The following is a 20,698-nucleotide window of genomic DNA, read 5'->3' on the forward strand; positions in this document are numbered from 1 at the left end:
CTCCAAGTCTTGTACTTTCACACCAACATTCAAAAGGAATTGAACTGTTTTATGTATTTTGGATTTATTTTTTTTGTAGCTTGCGGTTCGCTTGAGACTGAAATTGGCTATCACTTAAAGGCTTCAGTGTTAGCAACTGATGGCCAGTACTGAGCCCAATGGATTTGGGATTCAATAGTGAACAGGGAAATGCCCTTGGTATACTGCCTAGCACACCCCATCTCTTGCTACTTCAGAAAACACTTCTCTTATCGCACTTTGGACCAGTCACAATCGTTTCTCACTAAGCAACACAAAACCCAAAAAGCATTCTCCGATCTCAACAATTTATAATCAAAATCATTTCTGCGGAAACCACGGCCATGACTTGTTGAAGTGTATACCTGTCCAAAATCCCATATGCATAAGATTGTTCCAAGCTATGAAATCATTTCTTCATTCAAATGACTTACCGTGGAGAAAGGGAGAGGGAGAAAGCTGGCCGGATATTGCCAGGGATATCCCCCTGAGAGTTATCTTATTAAAGACTGAGCAGATCTCATCTCCTCAAACGACACAATTTCTCACTAAATAAAACGGTTTGACCTTCGCGACAGCCCCCGCGCCTGGCGGTTCTGCCTCCATCTGCACCGCTTGCTGGTGACAGCCGGCTGCGGGGGCATTATTTGATTCACCTGCACGTCACTCATGCTAACCAAGTGGTTTCCACCCGTAAAGGAACGCTTCCCTTTGGGAATCCGCTATCCATTTTGATCAGGCCTTGGCGCTTTGAGGGACACCATCTTGGTGAGGCTAGGATGAATGTCAGTCAGCGCGGCTCCGCGGGCTTGCTAATACCTTAAAGCTTGTGGACAGCTGAGGACATCTGTACTCTTAGCTGTCAAGGGTGGAATAAACAAGCAAATATGCTATTTAAAGTAATGTGACACATTTTCTTAGTCTCAGGGTGCACAGATGCATTTTCAAAGCGTTCTGGTGCCCACCCGGTAACTTAACCTGCGACTATATCGGTGTAATGAGATGTTGTTACCTTACTGCTGAGCACATACGCATTTCTAAAGTTCTGCCACAGGTTTTTTCTGCTACCACCACAACACAAAAGTTGTTCGGGGTTTACAAATGCCCCACTTCTCAGAGTTCGCAACTTGCCAGTGGCCATTGGCACCAGGGCCGGCTCTACGGCGGTGCGACCAGTGTCTGTCTTATGTAACATTTCCTATACACTGATTTACACACATGGGATTGATTGCATTTGTAGTCTGACACCTACCCTATACTGATATGAGCGATGCTATAAAACTAATTGAATGCATCTGAGAGAGATTGGTTATGGAGACTTGAGAGGCTCTGTTAAAGGGTGGTAGTGAGGGAATCCATGCCAGAGATGGTCACGGGGGGAAGGTGCTTACAATTACTGTCAAACTGGGTGCCACAAGCGCTAAAGCTGGCCCTGATTGGCACGCAATTGGAGGTTAAGGAAGTGGCAACTTCTGCCGATGTTAAACTCAAAGTGCCAAGCTAGAGACTCATTCCACTCAAGAAGCAGTTTTCTTGCAGGCCAACATGCACCATTTCGAATACATGCAGAATCCATTTTGCATTCCCTCCCCTTGAAGAAAGTTTGAAGACAGAGAGGATGTGGAAGCAGCCACTAGCTAGGCGGAATGCTTCACTATATTCACCCTTCAAAACAACTTTAAAACGTTAGTTTCTAGTGGTTCTAAAATTGAGCTCTCAACCAGACAGGTACGACTTTGATAAATAGTTGCCAGAGCACAATGACCTGAATGAAGTTTCTGAGTTGCATACACACGTAAACCAGCAGGGGTGCAGCTTTGGAGGTGGGGAGAGGTCTGGGGAGTTTGAGTGTTACACCCCCCCCCAATAAATGTATTTTTTGATAAATTGTTGGGTACAGGTGCTTTCAGTCGGGTAGTGTGAGATGTCAGTTGGATTTCACCAGGAATTTTTACACACACACACAGACAAAAACACACACAAACTCCATCTTTGTTTTCAAAGTCCTCAAAAATAGTGGCCATTTTTACAAAATGACAGCCACACATGCCATCCAACATTGTGTTTTCTCTTAGTGCTCCTACCAATCTGCATTCCTCTCCCTGTCCACTGCCTTAAAGGTCCCACTTCCCGGTCGTATGATATGCCAGCCTGACTGTAGGAAAATCTGAGGCTCGCATACCCCCACCCCAAAGACCAAACTACGCCCCTGCAAACCAGATACTTCACAGGCCTAGGAATGCGCAAGGATTTTTTTCCCCTTAAATGACAGGGCAATGAAGAAGATTTTTAGCTGTCTTTAGTGTGGTGGAGTCTTCTTTGCTCAGGATTATGGTAAATCTGCAATCTCTACATCAATGTGACTCGCTGAATAAGCAGGGAAAGATCCCATCTCTCTTACGAAGATGTTATCTAGCAGCTTAAAGAATTGGTACCATACAGCTGTGGATAAGCGGATGTCCAAACACACGAGTGTATAGCTAGTTCTTCTCCAGCCCACCAGGTACACAATACTTGGACTCATCCCACAGTCACACAGTACCAAGATCGGACTAGGGCAAAAAAAAAAAAAAAAAAATGGCCCCATTCGTGAATCAGATAGCTGAAAAAGTGGCCCACATTTGCAAATTGGCCGACTTTGAACTTGTAAAGACATGCTGTATAAGTGTTTTGCAACCTATGGCAGATGGCATGAATTTGAACTTGCTGTAGGCAATGTTTGTGGTAATATCAGGGACGTCAAAAGAAAAAAACGGCCCTCCAGACCATAAAACAGGTATATATATATATAGTGCTAAAAAATCTGACGTACAAACTGATGTCTCGGACCAGCCCATCATGCACTGCCCGACTCCCCTATAGGCCAGTCCAATCCTACACAGTACCTGAAACTCTGTATTGTCCACATAATGTCTCATTGCTCTCCCTACCACACAGAGTGAGTGTTTTCCTATCATATATTATATATACCTCGCCTTCCCTGTTTGTGTTCTCGCTCTCTCAATCTCTCACACACACAAAACTTAGTTTTCTTCCCAATTACATACAGTACTAGTTGCTCCACACACACACAAAGACCTCTGCTATATCCCACTGCACATGCCTCACTCCTCAAAAATAAACCTACACACAATATCAGATGTGTGCCCTCAGACACAGGACTCTGTGTCCACAACACACATACAGAAAACCAAGTTTCCGTCTCCTCACATTCAATATGTGTTTCCCATAAGCGTACAATCTAGCCCAGTGGTTCCCAACCTTTTGACTTCTGTGGACCCCCACTTTATTATTACTGGAGCTCGGGGACCCCCACTGAACCTTTATTGGAATCCGGGGACCCCGCACTGAGTCAATACTGAAAACTGGGGATCTAATCTGTTAAAATTATTTAATTTTCTAAGCAGTCGCGGACCCCCGAGGAGGCTTCGCGGACCCCCAGGGGTCGCCAGACCGCAGGTTGGGAATCACTGATCTAGCCTGCTCCGTCTCACTGTCCCAGCCTCCTCCTGCACATGCAAACACTCCACCTAATGCCTGCCCACTAAGACAGGCAATTCCTCCTACTCCCTCTCACACACACAATCTGATGCCCTACCTTCCACATATCCTAGCTTCCCTCCACACATGCAAATCTAGTACCCTCCCACTTACACTCAATACAAGCCCCTAACAGGTAACACGCAGTCTGTTCTACCTCCCACAGCACCTACCTCCCCACCTCACCTCCATGCATGCACGCAAACCGCCAAGCCGAGATTCCTCATGTTTATAACCAATACAAGCGCTAGACATACCACACACACATAAAACCTGGTCTTCCATCTCCCATTGCACCAGAACTCTTGTGCCTAACATACGCAGCGCCTTTTTGCAGCCTCCATGCACTAAATGATCCCTCATACTGGCTCAAAAAGTGTAGAGAAGTGCACGTGCCGTATTGCGAAAACAGTAGTCTCCATTCACCAGTCTAATATTCCACCCAGGGGGCTGCAGGGACAGAATCTGAGGGTGCATTTGTGATCATTTCCAGGGAGAAAGCTGGACTGTGTCTTTCCTTTCCTTGCACCGGGCAATGAATCCATATCAACCAAATATCCGTAGAGGAGGAACAAGCGGGGCACTGTATTCTCTTGAAATGTTTAGATGAAATGTAAAAAGACTGCCCCCTGCCCCCATTTCCAGCCAAATATTTATTACATGGAACCCCCCTTGGGCAAAGGCATTAGGTAACTGCTAAGCCCAACTGTATATCAAGTATTGGACAGACACCAATGACATTCAGGTGTTTGAAGAAACAGGGAGGGATCAAAATAAAGAGTGCACAAATATCAAGTTCACAGACTATTAATGAAGAAAAAAAAGATAAAGAATGGGAAACATAAAAAAAATAACTTTCTTAAGGATTACAGAGGGCACTGTATTGTCAGGTCAGGATTAAGAGAGTAATGGGTGCTATCATTATCTGAAAGTAGAATCAGGATGGAAAACTACATTAAGTTAACAAAAAGTAAACTACAGGTCGAATAAAGGAAGTAAGCGATATCATTTTAGATCTGTTGGGACTTTATTCTTTTAAACTCAATATTTCTTATCTCACAATTCGAAAGTGCAATTTTTTTTGTCCCCTTTATTTTCCTAGCTCAATCTTTTTGGTTCTTGGTGGGGATGTTGATGGCACTGAGCTCGATTTTATAAAATAGAGCACACTTAGAGCAGTTATAGAAATCAAAGAAGGCTGGTCCTATGGTTTGTATAACTTTGAGTAAAGCGTCCTTTAGCTTAGGAAGGGATGGATGGTACAATAGAATATGTCAGGAGGGAGGGCTGGGCTACTGTGACTGGGCAGGCATGCTCCTAGCATGTTTCATTCCTCCAAGCTACAGCTGTATGTCAGATTATGATTCAGAAATATAGTCCATCATAAACATCATGTCCTAAATATGTTTTATGAACATATCGTCCCTTTGAGTGTAAATTCTCAATTAACTCCAGTGGGGGTAATGCTTGATTTGTGAAGGAATGTGGGCTGGTACCCAAAGCTCTGCTTGGCGGCCAGCAGATGGTCCTATCACATGTCGGTACACCGAATACCAAGGCTGTGTAGTCTGGAATCCACCTCATGCCTCTTTAATTGATTACCAGACACACTTTACCCCTTTTTCTCACTCGTGCAAGTTCCAGCTATCTCCGTTTGAGACATTTTTGCCGTCTTCCTCTTTTTTCACCTTTTGTTTTTATCTCTCTTGCTCTGGGGAAATGTCTGATGAGGACAAGTGCCATCCCCCAAAAAATGAATGCTGGTGGCCCGGCCGGCAACCACTGGCTCAAATTAAGCCCTGAGTGGCAGCAATATTTTTGTAAACAATATTTAGTACATGATATTTATGTCATACAACATCTTTAAAATGTTATTCTGGTGCCACACCATTTCGGTTTTATTGCAAAATATTGTACACAGAAATATTGTGCCCTAAATAGCTGACTGGGTGCATAATTTCTATTATAAACTTCAATGCAGCAAGATTTTTGTAAACGATATTTATGTCGAGCAATATTTTGACAACGTTACGGCACAATACCCTTCCTGAGACACCAACGTCAGATAGCCCTGGGACTGAACTGTAAAAAAAAGTTCTACAATGAAGACATGCTATTTTCCAAAAAATCAAAATGTGCTCAAAGCCTTCAGATTGCGGGACAGTCTATCCAAAAAGTCCCATTTTCCTACAGCAGTGGGAGCAGATGGCTTTCCGCAGAATGAGACAGTTCTGTCTGGCCCTAGTTTCACACAGATGTCCTCTGACGCATAGCATCTTTTATTTTGGGACGCAAATCTGAAATGTTGTCACTCTAATATGTTGACATGAGTCCACAGAAAGTAAAGTACAACATTAAAAAAAACTTTTTTTTTTTTTTGCTTTGGTAGATTTTCCTGTTTTACATTCTCGAAGGACTGGCTATTTCCTGGCCCCACACCGTTCTTTTTATGAATACATTTGGTCTACAGAGACCGGAAAACAGAAAGAGATTTTGTGAGAACGTCGACCCTTAGAGACATCCAATGACGTCCCTTGAGGCCCACAATAGGGTGATGGTAGTTGAATAAACACATGTATTTTTAGAACAGATCTGAAACCGTGGGGAACCGAGTGCTTTGATACCAGAAAATATTTTTGCTCAACTCAGTAGTAAAAATGTATTCACTAGACAAGGATAAAATGCAGAGTTGACCTAATCAGGGCTCGACTTGTCCTCTTGATAGGTTTTACGACAAACCTTCTGCATTGGACATCTCAACCCTCTGGACTGCCTGTCACTATAAAGAACTAAGGGCCAGATGTAGCAAAATTCTGGATTGCGACTCGCAAATTGCGACTCGCAATCCAGAATGTAGGATGGTGTACCTGACAAAGCAATACAGCATCGTGCTGCGACTCGCAATTAGGAAGGGGAACACCCCTTCCTAATTGCGACTCGCAGTCCCGTTTTGCGAGTCGGTAACCAGGTTACCGACTCGCAAAACGGGGATTGGGCATCGCAATGTGCTGTTTGCGACAAGCAAAAAGTTTGGTACATCTGGCCCAAGAAAACACACTGGGAGTGCAAAACAAGAAACACCTCAGAACTTATGGAGCAATCCTGGCATTCCCAGAAAATGAATGGTTATACCTACTGGTAAATTAAACCGGTGGCCTAATGACTCAGTTGCAGAGATCCCTGTTTTTAGGTTGAAACCTCAAGCGGTACTCTCTGTGTTCTCTCTGTTCAAACGATTAGAACAGGTGAAGGTACTAAGAGACAATTCAAATGCACTCATTTTATAGAACCAAGCGAGACAAAAGGTAGCTGGGATTCGAACCTGTGGCCTCCCGTGTACACAGAAACTTCTGCAGAGGCTGCATTTGTGTGTTGAGGTATCTTAGCCACAACTCAATACATGAAAGTGGGTTCCTGTGTCCCTGTGGTGGGAGGTACCTCCCACCTCTTAGTAGCAACCTTTCAAAACAGATTGACTAGGTAATTACCAAATTACATGGGGACTAGAGAGGGGGAGATTATTAAAATATGCATTGACCACCATCTGGCAGCAACACAGTCCTTGCCATCAGAGTTTCAGTAATCTGCTCTCATGAAGTGAAGGCAGTCCAGAGACCCTGCGTGCGGGATGCCCTCAGTTTAATAAGACACCTTGTTCTTGTGGTTTATTGCAGCCTGAGGACACTGGAAGCATTACAAGCTATCGATTAAACAGTGGCCCCACCTCTCTAACCCCAATTTGTCATCTCTCAGCGCAGCTTCGACATGACTAGCTATAGATCCGCACTCCGCGTGACGGATGGCCTCTACTGTCCAGACTGACTGCCTACATTCGTTTAAATTGTGCTGACTTCGTTTAACAGTGACTCATCTTAACAAGCATTGGCAGAGCCAAAAGGTCGAGCCTATGTGAGGTGAGGTCTTTGTCATGCTGCATAGCAGCCTGGCACGGTGCAGCACGGCTGGAAGGTTTGCGCTATGAGGCGACCAGCGCTGGCCATGTCATGGCACTTTTTTTCAAAATTGCTGACGGGAGGGAAGAACAGGAGAGGTGTGTCGGAGGGAGGGAGGACAGACAACATGAAGGGTGTAGATACCTCCTGCCTCGCCTTCTCACAATAAAAAAAAATGTGCGTGGCCAGACTGCTGTGTCTAGCATTTTAAAATTGTTATTTTTTTTTTTTCAAACTTTCAGCGCTGCTGTGCAACATGGCTAGAACCACTAGCAAAGCCAATAGAGAGCACAGGCGAGATCTATTGACTTTGCAAATTCGTTTTTATTCTGGTGGGATGGAAGAGGTGGAAGAAACAATGGAATGTATCAAGTACCCACGATTAGGTGGGAGGGCGTAAATAACACAACGCATGACAGGAGGATGGGGGCCGAAGCAACACAACATGGGTTGGGAGAGGGCAAGAACCAACACAACAAAAAAAAGACTAAGAAAAATAATGGGACCCTGTGTAAAGTAATCAGGTGCACCTGTGCCCTTGGATGACTTTGTGCACTATTAAAACCAACTGTAACACAGAGTGGGACAGGGGCTTTTGGCAAGGGAAATGCTCACTCTTATGGAATGTTGCAACTACAACAAAAAAAGTAGCTCAGAAAGTGCAAGCAGTGGAAGGACACTAGGCAAGGATGCAGCACTCCAGTGCTTGGGTCATGCTCCAGGGGAGGGAAAAACACACCAAGAGGAAGTGAGAGTGACGATGAAAACAACCAATGGTAAGCAGTGGGTGGGTTCTAAGCCCCTGCAAGTAAACAAGATGTCTCACAAGCATCAGGGCCTGCACAGTCTCAGGTGAGACCTATACTAGATGCCACCTGCAACTTCCCACATACCAACATGCACGAAAAAGGACAGTGAAAGCTGTAAAAGGGAACCCACAAGAGGCTTACCTGTGTCGGAAATCTTTATTTCTGACAGAAGATAAAGCAGGAAGACAGAAGAGAAGGAAACAATATTAGTGGCCTAAGAAAAGTGACATCAACAGTATCATGCACTGATATTGGGATTAAAAAATTACGTGACCAGCAGCCGGAGGATATATTTTGATTAAATATGTGAGAGAGACATATATAGCCCTATAACCATTCTCTATTATCGTCTTGCTATAAGCCAATTTCATCATCCAAATACACTTCTAACCAGAAAAAAATGTCACTACTGCTCATTTGTTACAGACCTGCATCGCGGCGCAAATCTCTCTTGCTAACCTGGCACAGAGCTCAAGAAGGAAGTGTGCAAATGAGGCCTCCACTTAACGCCAATACATACAAAGCACAAATTCTTTTTGCGCTACGTACTCGCCTGCAATGAATATTACACCACTGAGAGCTTCAACCCTAAGGGAACATCTAGCATTGTTCAAAACCTGCACAAAAAGCTAGTGTTTGTCTTTTTCCACTTTGTTTAAAGTGTGTGCAGTGCAAATATGTTCTTTTTAGTTGGCGCACTCCAATCCATTGACACATACTTCTATCACAAAGATATCCAAAAAAGGGACACATTCAAGGATTTTATGGAATCCTAAAAAGCAAAGATATAGAAGGATTCATTCCCAATTTTTTATAGGATGAGGGTGGGGTCCAGACCCCAGACCGAGTGCACCCCACCACAAGAGGAGAGGGACGCATAGCACAATGGGTTCTCCCCTGAAAACACTACCATGGTATAGAGAGACAAACCAAACATACTTTCAAAACCTGGGGGTAAAGTACAACTTGTCTTTTTTGATTTAGTTCAGAGAATTCCCCTGTTGCTAAACTTGCTCGGTTTGACTTTTTTAAACAGCTTCCCTGTATTTCTGCACTAGTACATCAGATCTGAATGCGGTGCCCTCTTGCAGTCTGCTGCGAACAGCCGGGCGTACCTTAATTCCAGTATGTTGGTGACATTGCCAGAAGGGAAGATCCTACGAATGTAATTGAAATCTCCAACATAAAGGCTTCCGTCCGACCCGCACGTCAGGGCAACCGGCGCCAATAGCTTGTTGCCGTCTGCCAGGCCGTTGCAGCTCGGGCAGGAAATGCTGCGCCGGCGTCCATTGCCCATGGTGCTTCCGATGACAGGAGGCTGCTGGGAAATGAACTGGTTTTCTCCATTTCCTTTGTGCAAGATACCTGCAAGAGAACAGTCAGATAAAAAAACATGAACAGGGCTTAGCCAGAAATGGCCTTTAGCTGGAACTAGATTTTTTTAGAGCCTGAGGGCGTGGAAGAAACCTTAAATCATACTCTGGGAAACCACTTTCTAAATGAGAAGAGGGAAGAATGGCTCAAGGTAGGTCGGAGTACGATTTATATACATTTTGGAACACTGAACAATCTGTGTTTGTCAATTAGCATCCCTGTTTTCGTGTATTGCATTTTCATGGCTTTGATGCAATGTGACCAGCAGCCTACAAGATTCTGAAATGTAGTCATTTCATGAGCGAGCATGCATCTCATGTGTAGCGTTTGCACTGCAGGGTCCAGAACCCACATCTTATACCTGGAACACATTGGAAAGGGACCCAGCGGGTGCTGTACAAGGGTTTCCACTTTCGTAGAACGGAATGAGAGAAAAATATTGCCCCAGAAGGAGTCATCAATGAAAAAAAAATGAAGGGAATTTAACAGTTCTAAGTAACCAAGTCAGGGACAGCTCATAAAGAGAACAGCTGGAGGTTCATTTATATGCACAGACAGAAATACAAGTTCACAAACTTTTCCATTTGTGCAAAGAGACTATTGGAATACAATTAGACATACAGCTGTGTATAAAGCAAAGACAAGTTAAATATGGAAATGTCACCACTGACAATTCTGGGACTGCTTAACAACCAACAGCATTCACTAAAGTCACCTCCGTCACAAACAAATACCTACCCAAAATTGTTCAATACTATCCCATTCACAAATATGATTAAACAGTTTGTATTGCTGGGACTTTTTTTAAACATGCCTTATTTTGAAATTCTCATATCCTTAAAATCTCAATTGCCCCTCCAGCTAAGACGATGATCTGTTTGACTCAAGCACGAAAAGTATCAAAAGTACCTTAAAACGATGTAGTTGTAATCATAAGTATATTTACAACAAACAAATTATGTTCCCAAGTTATTGGCTTCTCCTCCTGCATAAGCTGTCCTACCAATTCAATGACAATCAAAGTATGTGACAATTTACAATTTGTAAAAAGTCAGCTGAGAATCTGCTCTTGGGATCTTGAACATCATAAGTAAAATTGTTAAAAACAATTTTTAAAAAGTCATGGAAAGTGCCCTCTTTTCTCTGTGTGTTGGGAGCACATTTTGAGTCACAGTTATGAGAACTCTGGAATAAGCAGTGCCTTGAAAAAGTCCAGGTGTGACGAAACGTGTTGGCCGAACTCTAATTAAGATGACTGATGCAGCTAATAATACTGAGACAACTGAATACAAAGTGGTGCTGGGCATTTCTTAGTCTTATTGTTAGTCTTCAAATGAGGGTGCACCTAGGTTTTTCTAGTTTCACCACATTTAATGGCAACAGGGTGTCCAAGTTTTTACATATCAGTACTAGGATACTCCCCTGAGTGAAGAGAGATGGAATGCAAGAGAGCACAGAGACATTATAGAACCATTGTCACATCCAAAATGTCTGCTACTCTGTCATGGGTCTCCATATGTCGCGTGTTACTCCCTACACGTGTGTATGTTAACATCCCACTGCATTCATGGCAAACTGTTTAAGTTACTATGCGGGTATTTTAACTAATTCCCTATTATTTATGGCTGAACATGAAACACTGTAAACCTGAGCCTAATTGTTCAGATGTGTGAAAGTATGTGTTTCATCTCCCAAGGAAAGCCAAGGCCTTGTCCTTTACAAATATGTCATTAACAGATTTACATTTGCCATGGCACACACCAGCAGCAAAAGCAACTAAATGTAGTCAACCATCAATAATTTGTTCCAAGCGAGTTCCTTGCTATATTTTTTTTTTTAATGGGGGCTAAATTATTAACAGCGTAAAGCTAAAGCACTGGCGCAGTGCACGCGCCCCTGCCCTGCAGGCAGCCATTTTCACCCACCGCTCTGTATGTTGAGGGCGTGGTGTGTGTCCAGCGCCCATCCGCCGAGCTTGGAGGCGTCTATTTCATAGCCCTGCAGCACGGCCGTCCGCTTCTCCCACAGGATCAGGTCCGGACACGATTCGTATTCAAAGCCCACCGACACTAGGAGCCAGGAAAGAAAAGAGCGTTAGAGTGATGGACATGCATATTCAGCAGCAGGCTGGGGCTTTTAATTAGGAGGAAGAAAAAACAGGGCTTTCCTCCGGGCAGGAGAAAATCCTATTTAAAAAATCATCACATTAATGCGGAGCCTCAATATTTTACTCTTTAAAGGCCACACTGCATTAAAACTAAAGGTCACTAGAGTAGTTGGTGTTGAACTAATGTGCTAAATATTTAAAAGGTGCCAGCTTACGATACGTTTAAGCTAGCTGTGTCTTCAGGTGCTTCTGCACAGCAGGTTGCGCATTCGGGAGACAAGATATCTGTGATCCACTGCAGCTTAGTAGCAGAATAGCTTTCAGGGGGATCGCATTTTTCTGGAAAGGTTACTGCTGTCAAAGTTATCTGCAAAACAGGAGTATAGCTAACCCTCAAAATGTCTAGAAATGTTAATGCGTAAGCTGCTCAAATTTTAGATTTAATGTGTGTGGCGCTTCTGCCTTTCATGGCGAACAAACTGTATTCTATACTCAGTTTTAAAGGCTTTGGATCAGCCCTCTTCAGCCATTGGTGCCTTTGCTATTCAACCCTCAGCCATTGGTTTCAAGCAAGGTCAATCACATTTCGGATCAACTCACAGGAGTATTTTAGTCTCACCGTTTTTCTATTGGCTAGTTGGGTATGTCCTTCCACCTGCTTTGGAATGCAGGAAGCACTATTTTACATCTCAGATCAGTTGATGAGAGATCCAGAAACCCTGGAGAGTGAGATCTAACAAAAGCATTTGAAAAATGGATGCTACAAAAAAAGGTTGCTTTATTCTCTGCAGCATCCATTTTAGGTCTCACCTACCAGACAGCGCAAGATGTCTGTCGGTGGAAAGGCCTTAGGGTTCGATTTAGATCTCGGAGGGTGGAATGCTTCATCAAAAATGTGACGGATATCCCATCCGCCATGTTACGATCTCCATAGTACATACACGGATAGTAATATGGCGGACGGGATATCCCTCACGTTTGTGTCAGGCTATTCCTTTCTGTCAAGATTTAAATCAGGCCCCTAATTACGGTGGGCATAGAGCTCACCCACTGTATACCATTGGTTGGTTTTATTGTCACTCTCATTTGCTGCTTTTCATTCGTCATCTGGGTGGGCTTTAGTTTCTCTTCTTGTGTTTGTCTCTCCCAGAGCACGGCTGCAATCCATGTGTCCTTCCAGCAGTAACATTTATTTTTGTTTGTATGTTTTTATTGATTTTTCATATAACAGCTACCTTGACAAACGTTACAATAACCACACATTGTTTCATTGTAGAGATATATCTAGCATGTCATTGTCTAACTCTATGTGTTCCATAGATATCTCTACTAATGGATTGGGCATACACATATATCCAGCGCTCACATCTGAAGCACTATGGCCCATATTTATACCTTTTTAGCGCCGCATTTGCGCCGCTTTTTGACGCAAAAACGTCGCAAACCTACAAAATGCAATTGTATTTTGCAAGTTTGCGCCGCTTTTGCGTAAAACATTACGCAACTGCGGCGCTAAAAAAGTATAAATATGGGCCTATGTTTTCTTTTTGGACAAACACTCCATGACACTTCACGTGTTTTCCTCATGCACTGCTCTTCCTCCCCTTCACCACACTCCGTGTTGCTCTCTCCTGTGTGCAATACCGACACACTTCCGAGTTGTGCTCACCCTTGTGTGCTTCTCTCCCATCTTGCTTACACTATGTGCTTTCCTCAAACAGCAGCATGTATGTCTCTCTAGCCCGTGTGCTTCTCTTCCCCGCCCTCCACATAGCTTCCTCCACCCACACACCCTTTGTGTTGTTTCTGCCCTCTTGCCCTCCATATCTCTTATGACACCAGGTTGCGTCATTCCTCTATATGATTTCTTTCAACGCTAATGCTCTGCATGTTTCTTCTCCCATTTACAACTCAAACTCGGATTAGTGCATGAAAAGACCAAAGGCACCTACTTCAAGTTATCAGCATGTGCATGCATGTTGCATGTGCCTAAAAATTGCATGGGTGAACGCGCAAAGGCGCCTTTGTTTTATTAGTTGTTTGGCAAAGTCAGACAGCATCACCAAAAACCATTGACAAAGCCAATAGATTGCAAAGGTGTGACCTATTGCCTTTGCCAATGCTTGTTTCAGATGCATTTGTCACCACTCTCTCTCCCCACTGCTGCCATAAAATCATCAAAACTTGACAATTTTTACTTTCAAGAGCCCTCCGGGCAAAAAGCCACATTCTGCTGGCCTAATTCAGGTTGCACTCTGATCTCTCTTTGGAGGGGGAAACGCACTTCCTTTGAAACAGTATTCCACAGGAAGCATCACATACAATACATGGTCACGCACAGGAACAAGATTTAAAAGGCTAACTTCTGCTCCACCATGTCAGAGGAAAATAAAGTAGCAATCGCAAGAGCTATTGGCTTTGTCAATGTGTGATTCACCCATGTTGTACACCAACGTAGCTGCTGTTCAGCATGGCTGGAAGCTAGCGGCATAGAGGAGAGTGATGTGGAGTGTGGTAGAGTGGAATAGCAAAGATTGAAGTTGTGTGGTAGAATGGAGTGGCAAAGAGTGGTGTTGCAAGAGAGTAGCGTAGAGTGGAATGGCGTAGAGGGGACTGGAGTATAGGGCATTGGCGTAGAGTGTTGCAGAGTACAGTGGTGTAAAGTGCAGGGGCATAAAGTTCAGCAACATACAATGCAGCATTATAGAATGCAGTGGCATAGATTAGAGTGTTGCATAGTGGAATGCAGTAGAGTGCAGTAGTGCAGAGTAGAGTGGTGTAGAGTACAGTAGCGTAGAGTGCAGTGGTGCACAGCAGACTAGCACTGAGTGCAGTGGGGTATAGTGGAGTGATGCAGAGTAGAGAGCCGTAGAGCATATTGGCATAGAATGCTGTAGTGCAGAGTAGACTGGCTTAGAGTTCAGTGGTGTAGAGTGCAGTGTTGCAGAGAGGAGTGTCCTAGAGTGCAGTGGTGTTGAGTGGGATAGATTGCACTGGCTTAGAGTGTGGTGGCGTACAGTATAGTGGTGTTGAGTAGAGTGGCATAGAGTGCAGTGGGGCACAGTAGAGTGCAGTGATTAGAGTGGTAGTAGAGTAGAAAGGCAGTACGGTGGAGTAGTGTAGAGTAGAGTGGTATAACGTGCATTGGCATAGAGCGTTGCAAAATACAGTGGGGCAGAGTGCTGTGGCAGAGTGCAGCAGCACAGAATTCAGCAGCATGCAATGAATTATCGTACAATGCAGTAGTGTAGATTAGAGAGGTGCACAGAGTGGTGCACTGTAGAGTGCAGTGGTGCAGAGAGAAGTGCTATAGAGTACAGTGGCACAGAGTGCAGTGGTGCAGAGTATAGGGACAGAGAGTGCTTTGGCGTAGAGTTGTGCAGAGTGCAGTGGTGTAGAGTGGAGTACTTCAGAATGCAGTAACGTAGGTTGGAGTGATGCAGAGTTGAGTGGTGTAGAATGCAGTGATGTAGAGTGCATTGGCCTCAAATGTGGTAGTGCACAGTATAGTGGCATAGAGTGCAGTGCTGCAGAGAGAGTGCATTGGCATAGAGCAGAGTGGTATAGAGAATAGTGGCATAGATTACAGTGGGGTAGAGTGCAGTGGCATAGGGTGGCATAGAGTATAATGGTGTAGAGTAGATTGTTTCAGAGCAGAGAGGAGTGGTGCAGGGTAGAATGCAGTGGCATAGGGTGGCATAGAGTAAAGTGGTGTATAGTGCAGTGACAAAGAATGCAGTGGTGCAGAGCAGCTTAGAGGGGGATACAGTGGAGTGGCGTAAAGTGCAGTGTTGAAGGGTATCATAGAGTGGAATGGTGTAGATTGGAGTTGTGCAGAGCAGAGTGGAGTTGTCTAGACTAGAGTGGTAAAGAGTGCAGTGGTGAAGAGTGTATGTGTGAGGAGGGCAGTGTTGTAGAGTAGCATGGAATAAATTGCCATAGTGTAGAGTGGTGTGTAGTACAGTAGAGAGGTGCAGTGCCCTAGAGTACAGTGGCACGGAGTGCAGTTGTGAGCAGTGGTGCAGAGTAGAGTGGAGTGGCTTAGAGTGGAGCATGCATGGTGTGGTAAGCATTGCAATTACAGACAACACATTTTCAGTTGAAATGACCATTACATTTGCACAGACATAGAGTTTTACTAATAAAACTATACAATTTACAAATAGCTGTGCAGTTCATTTAAATGTTACGTGCTAGAAAAAATGTGTTCCTTCCCCCAGTATCCAGCAAGATTGTCACATACATACCCCACTTTGAAGTCAGAGAAAGAAAAGTAAACATCAAACTCCCGTAGAAGACAGAGCCTGACATTTGACCACTGTCTTTGAATGCATAGCAAATGTGCTTTGATAAGAACAAGATTTACAGGCCTGTTTACAATAAGAAGCACCTATGGAAGAATGCAAGTAGAGGTAGTGTGAAAAGGCTTTGGTCCTTGGGAGGGATGAACTCACTATGGACAGCCTAAAACATATAAAGCCAGCAAATAGAAAGCCAGAAAATGTAAGTTACAAACCAAAAGGCCAATAGTAAGCAATGGGTAAAATGCATTCCCAGGGAAGCTTTCTGAATGTCCCCAATATGTCTTCAGCAAACCAGAAAGCTATGCTGTCTGGTAGGTTCAACCTAAAAAGGACATTCAGCTAAAATAAAACCCATGTAACCTAGTGAACAGGGCATACCTTCTAAACTTGAAGATGCTGAGTGACTAAAGCAGGCATTCTTATATGTTAATTGACATTTTGAGACAGAAGCAGGAAGTGCTCTGAGGCGTCACTTAGAGGTTGCAGTAGGAAGAACCAGGTGAGGTTAGTGACACAGGAGGGTGGAAGGAGGAAGTAACTTGCAAAGTTAGTGACACCCAGGCATTGAAGCAGGCAGTGCCTTGTAAAGTAGGTGACTTTAGGGGGCTGATGTGTGGTTATTGACATTACATCTAGGGACCAGAGGAAGACATGCTCATTGTGGCCAGTGACACTGGGAAGCAGACACAGGAAATGCTTTCTAAAATTAGTGACTCTGAGGGACTGAAGCAGGAAGTGCATAGTAAGACTAGTGGCACTTGGAGTGTTAAGCTGAAAGGATTATATGACGGAACACCGAATTAAAAACAACTACTAACCTTAACAACGAGGTCGGAACACCGACCTCGTCCTTACTACTAATGATTTTACCACGAATGCCTTAACAACGATATTTCGTTGTAAAGGCATTCCTGATAAAATCATTAGCAATAGGCACCATTCACCCTACATCCCTCACCCCACCCCCCCAACCCCACCCCAAAACCTAAAACCCCCTGACCCCCCACCCACTCCCCAAAACCAAAAACGCCCCACCCCCCCAACCCCACCCCAAAACCTAAAACCCCCTGACCCCCCACCCACTCCCCAAAACCAAAAACGCCCATCCCCCCAACCCCACCCTTAAACCTAAAACCACCTGACCCCCCACCCACTCCCCAAAACCAAAAACGCCCCACCCCCCCAACCCCACCCCAAAACCTAAAACCCCCTGATCCCCCACCCCCTCCCCAAAACCAAAAACACCCCACCCCCCCAACCCCAGCCCAAAACCTAAAACCCCCTAACCCCCCACCCCCTCCCCAAAACCAAAAACGCCCCACACCCCCAACCCCAACCCCACCCCAAAACCTAAAACCCCCTAACCCCCCACCCCCTCCCCAAAACCAAAAACGCCCCACCCCCCAACCCCACCCCAAAACCTAAAACCCCCTAACCCCCACCCCCTCCCCAAAACCAAAAACGCCCCACCCCCCCAACCCCATCCCAAAACCTAAACCCACCACTTACCTTCGCCAACTCCCTTCTTTGTACCTTAACCACGCATGTTCGTTGTTCAGAACATACGTAGTTAAGGCACAAAAATACAAAGTCGTGGTTAAAAAAAGCGTTGTTGCGCTTTCGTTAACCACGACTTTCGTAATAAAAAAGTCGTAAAAAAGGATGTTTACCAGCTGAAAGTGCCCTTGCAAGTGTCCCTGGGGATCTAAAGCAGGAAGTGCCGGGGGCAGGCAGTAACATCGGAGGGCGAGGAAGGGAGTACCTTGTGAAGCGATAGACCCCAAAGCCTCTGGAAGTTTGTGACGCTACTGGGCTAAGCGGGAAGCACTCTGGGAGATGCCACTGACAGAATGAAGCAGGAAATACTATGTGAGGCTACTGACGCTTAACAACTGAAAGATGAAGGATGCAGTGAGATAAGTGCAGTGGAGGACAAAAGGAGTAAGTGCCGTTTAAGACTGGTGATACTGGGTATCTGAAGCCAGAGGTATTCCAAAAGGTTTGTGACATGCGGTACTGTGTGGTGAGCTTTATGGTGTTACACAACCTCCAACCACAAACACGACAGCGGCCATGACAGACTATATAAGGCAGTCTGGAGAACCAGATGGATTATACGCCAAGAAATCTAGATTTAAAAAAGTCTATTGCAAGGTCACTGTCTTGAACTGCAGCGGCAGAGTGCTTTAAGCCACAGAAACCACAAGTGGAGAGGTCACGGAGGCGCACAAGGGAGACTTCTATCTGATGACTGGGATTCAAAGAGAAGCCTTCCATCTCACGAGGCCTTTTTACAAAGGTATGTTAGAGTATGTAAAATAGTACTCCCCTGCCAGTATGATACATACTCTTACGTACATTTGTGAATTTGTACAAGATATCTAAAATGGGAATAAAGAGACAATCGTCAGGGAACTTGCATATGCAATGAGTGCACACAGAAAAGATAGGGCCATCTTTGCATTTTTAAGTTAGATGTTTTGTGGCCGACTGACAAAGCGTGTACATGAAAGAGAACTGTAGCACTGCTTCCTGCTCTCAGATGCTTCTGTGGGTTGTCACCAATGCATTCATGTACCATTGACTTTAGTTTGAAAGTGAGCACCTCCAACCTATTGCATCCCCAGTCCATCTTCAACACTCGCACATTTTAGGAAATATGACACGCTTTGGGAAGAACCCTGGTTGAAACGGGCAAGTGACCGCTGTTATCAGACTGCACAGCAAGGAAAGGAGAACCATGATTCCTTACCAAATGCTTCCGAGAGCCCGTATACTTTCTGGCTGTACACGTCGGTCTTGTCCCAGATGAAGTAATAGGAGAGATCCGGTGAAGCCGCAAACCACTTCCTGAAGAGGCGGCCCTCTACGGCGACCATGAGATGCACCTTCATGAGGTTGAATGGGATGCCTTGATGCGTCAGGCTGATCCGCAGGACAGACTTGTAGCCGATAGTGCGACTGCTCAGGTAGCTCAGCTTCATCCGGCTGCCGGGGATGCTGATCTCCTCCTGCAAGGCCTACAATACAGGAAGAGCGAACAGGTCTCACTTCACTGCACAGCAGTCAACAAATGGCTGCTGTGATATAGGACTTCATACAATTTCACACGTACCAGCTTACAAGAATGTCAGACAAAAACCAAGAAACATATGCACTGACCATAAGTTAATTCAAAGATGGTGCATTCAGTCAGTGGTGCTGGAACAATGTTCAGAGTGGGGATGCTGCCATTAGTGTTACATCACTGAACTCATAGGGATTGTAAAAAGTGCAAGCATCGCACAAACAACAAGTGTAGCAAATGAGCCACAGCCATTCAGCAGGATAGCAGTGGAGGTGGGGTATGTAATTGATGGTGCATTCTAGAGTACACTGATGCAAATATAATACTACAGCATGGAGAGGTCGTGCATTGCCATATACAGACGGCACTTTCTACATTGAAGCAGCCACTACATTTTCAAAGACAGACTGTTTTACTAGACAGTGCCCGAACGAGAATATGGGGAAATCCGGTATCAGCTCATATTTGCCATTTGTGCACAAACAAATGTCTAGATTAGTTTTAATCCCAATAAAATCTTTTTTTCCAATACACTTTAGCAATACAGAATAAGTGCTTCACGTGTGCTTGCCTACCAGCTGGTACATTTTGGAATAATTGTACAGTTACACTATAGGTATGTAATTGTGTGGTTTTTTTTTTAGAAAATATGACACCCGGTAGCCTTTCCGTTCACACCAGTAAGATTGTCACGTAGTTCATTTTACAAAATCCTCTCACTCTGCAGTCAGAGAAAGAAAACGAAACACCTATTTCCATGTTAAAATAATAAGCAGCAATTTGTGAGACATGGCCTGAACTTTGACCTTGAAAGCACATCAAATGTGAGATCATAAAAACAAAATAAAAAGGCCTTTCTATTGCTCATTCGCCTTCGAAACGGCAGTAGGTTTAGTTTGGGGGTGCACAACCCTACTGTGGGCGCCTGTGCCTTCAGTAAAGCTGAAAGGATTCAGTCAAAAGATAAAGGTTTATCTGAAGAGGTCTGATGAGCTGAATCCCTGCAGCAAGCTCACCCAGGGCCTCCTTACTGGTCACAACACAAACTTCCTGAATGCCTTAATAATCTAGCTTTGATTTCCCTGCATCTCTTCCGATATTATTCTACATACCCTCCCTTTTCACCCAATTTGAGGTATGTTGTTTCTGAAAAAAACTAAACTGAAAAAACATAAAAACATAGCCTTGCTATTTAATATAACATCTTTGTCTCTCAGTGAATAAGTTGTTTTAACTTTCAATACTTTCCTCGTTGGTCCGTGGGTGATTCTTGCTTTAAAAAGAAACTTTGCAACTGCTTCAAAACTACTTTACAACTTTTGCGACTATGTCACTGCTCCACTGATTTTCAGTTACCAACAGCCTGTGAAAAGAATAATGATGTGTGTTTCATAGTTTGAAATACAGACAGCTCGCGCCTGGGATTCTAAAATCTCTTAAACCAAGGGCTCTGAAGTCGAAACAAGATTTCATCTTCAGAATGCCTCCAAGATTAAAAACAAAAAAAGCGGCCTGATTTAAGTGTC

The 20,698-nt window shown here is 44.3% G+C and overlaps 1 protein-coding gene across 4 annotated transcripts in view; it reads right to left on the reverse strand.

Moving 5' to 3' along the window:
- The window catches only part of TENM4 (teneurin transmembrane protein 4), a 1,476,030-nt gene that overhangs the window by 83,864 nt on the left and 1,371,468 nt on the right, over positions 1 to 20,698 (reverse strand). For 3 of the 4 annotated variants that reach the window (XM_069203936.1, XM_069203934.1, XM_069203937.1), the window contains 4 exons: positions 18,858 to 19,125; positions 11,620 to 11,763; positions 9,436 to 9,685; positions 8,462 to 8,482 (listed from right to left, as the gene is read on the reverse strand). In XM_069203936.1, coding sequence (XP_069060037.1) covers positions 8,462 to 8,482; positions 9,436 to 9,685; positions 11,620 to 11,763; positions 18,858 to 19,125 — 683 coding nt within the window. The remainder of the gene's footprint in view (positions 1 to 8,461; positions 8,483 to 9,435; positions 9,686 to 11,619; positions 11,764 to 18,857; positions 19,126 to 20,698) is intronic. The other variant, XM_069203935.1, reaches the window with a different exon arrangement.

The sequence above is a fragment of the Pleurodeles waltl genome, chromosome 8 (genome assembly GCF_031143425.1).
Source record: "Pleurodeles waltl isolate 20211129_DDA chromosome 8, aPleWal1.hap1.20221129, whole genome shotgun sequence".
Classification (NCBI taxonomy): domain Eukaryota; kingdom Metazoa; phylum Chordata; class Amphibia; order Caudata; family Salamandridae; genus Pleurodeles; species Pleurodeles waltl.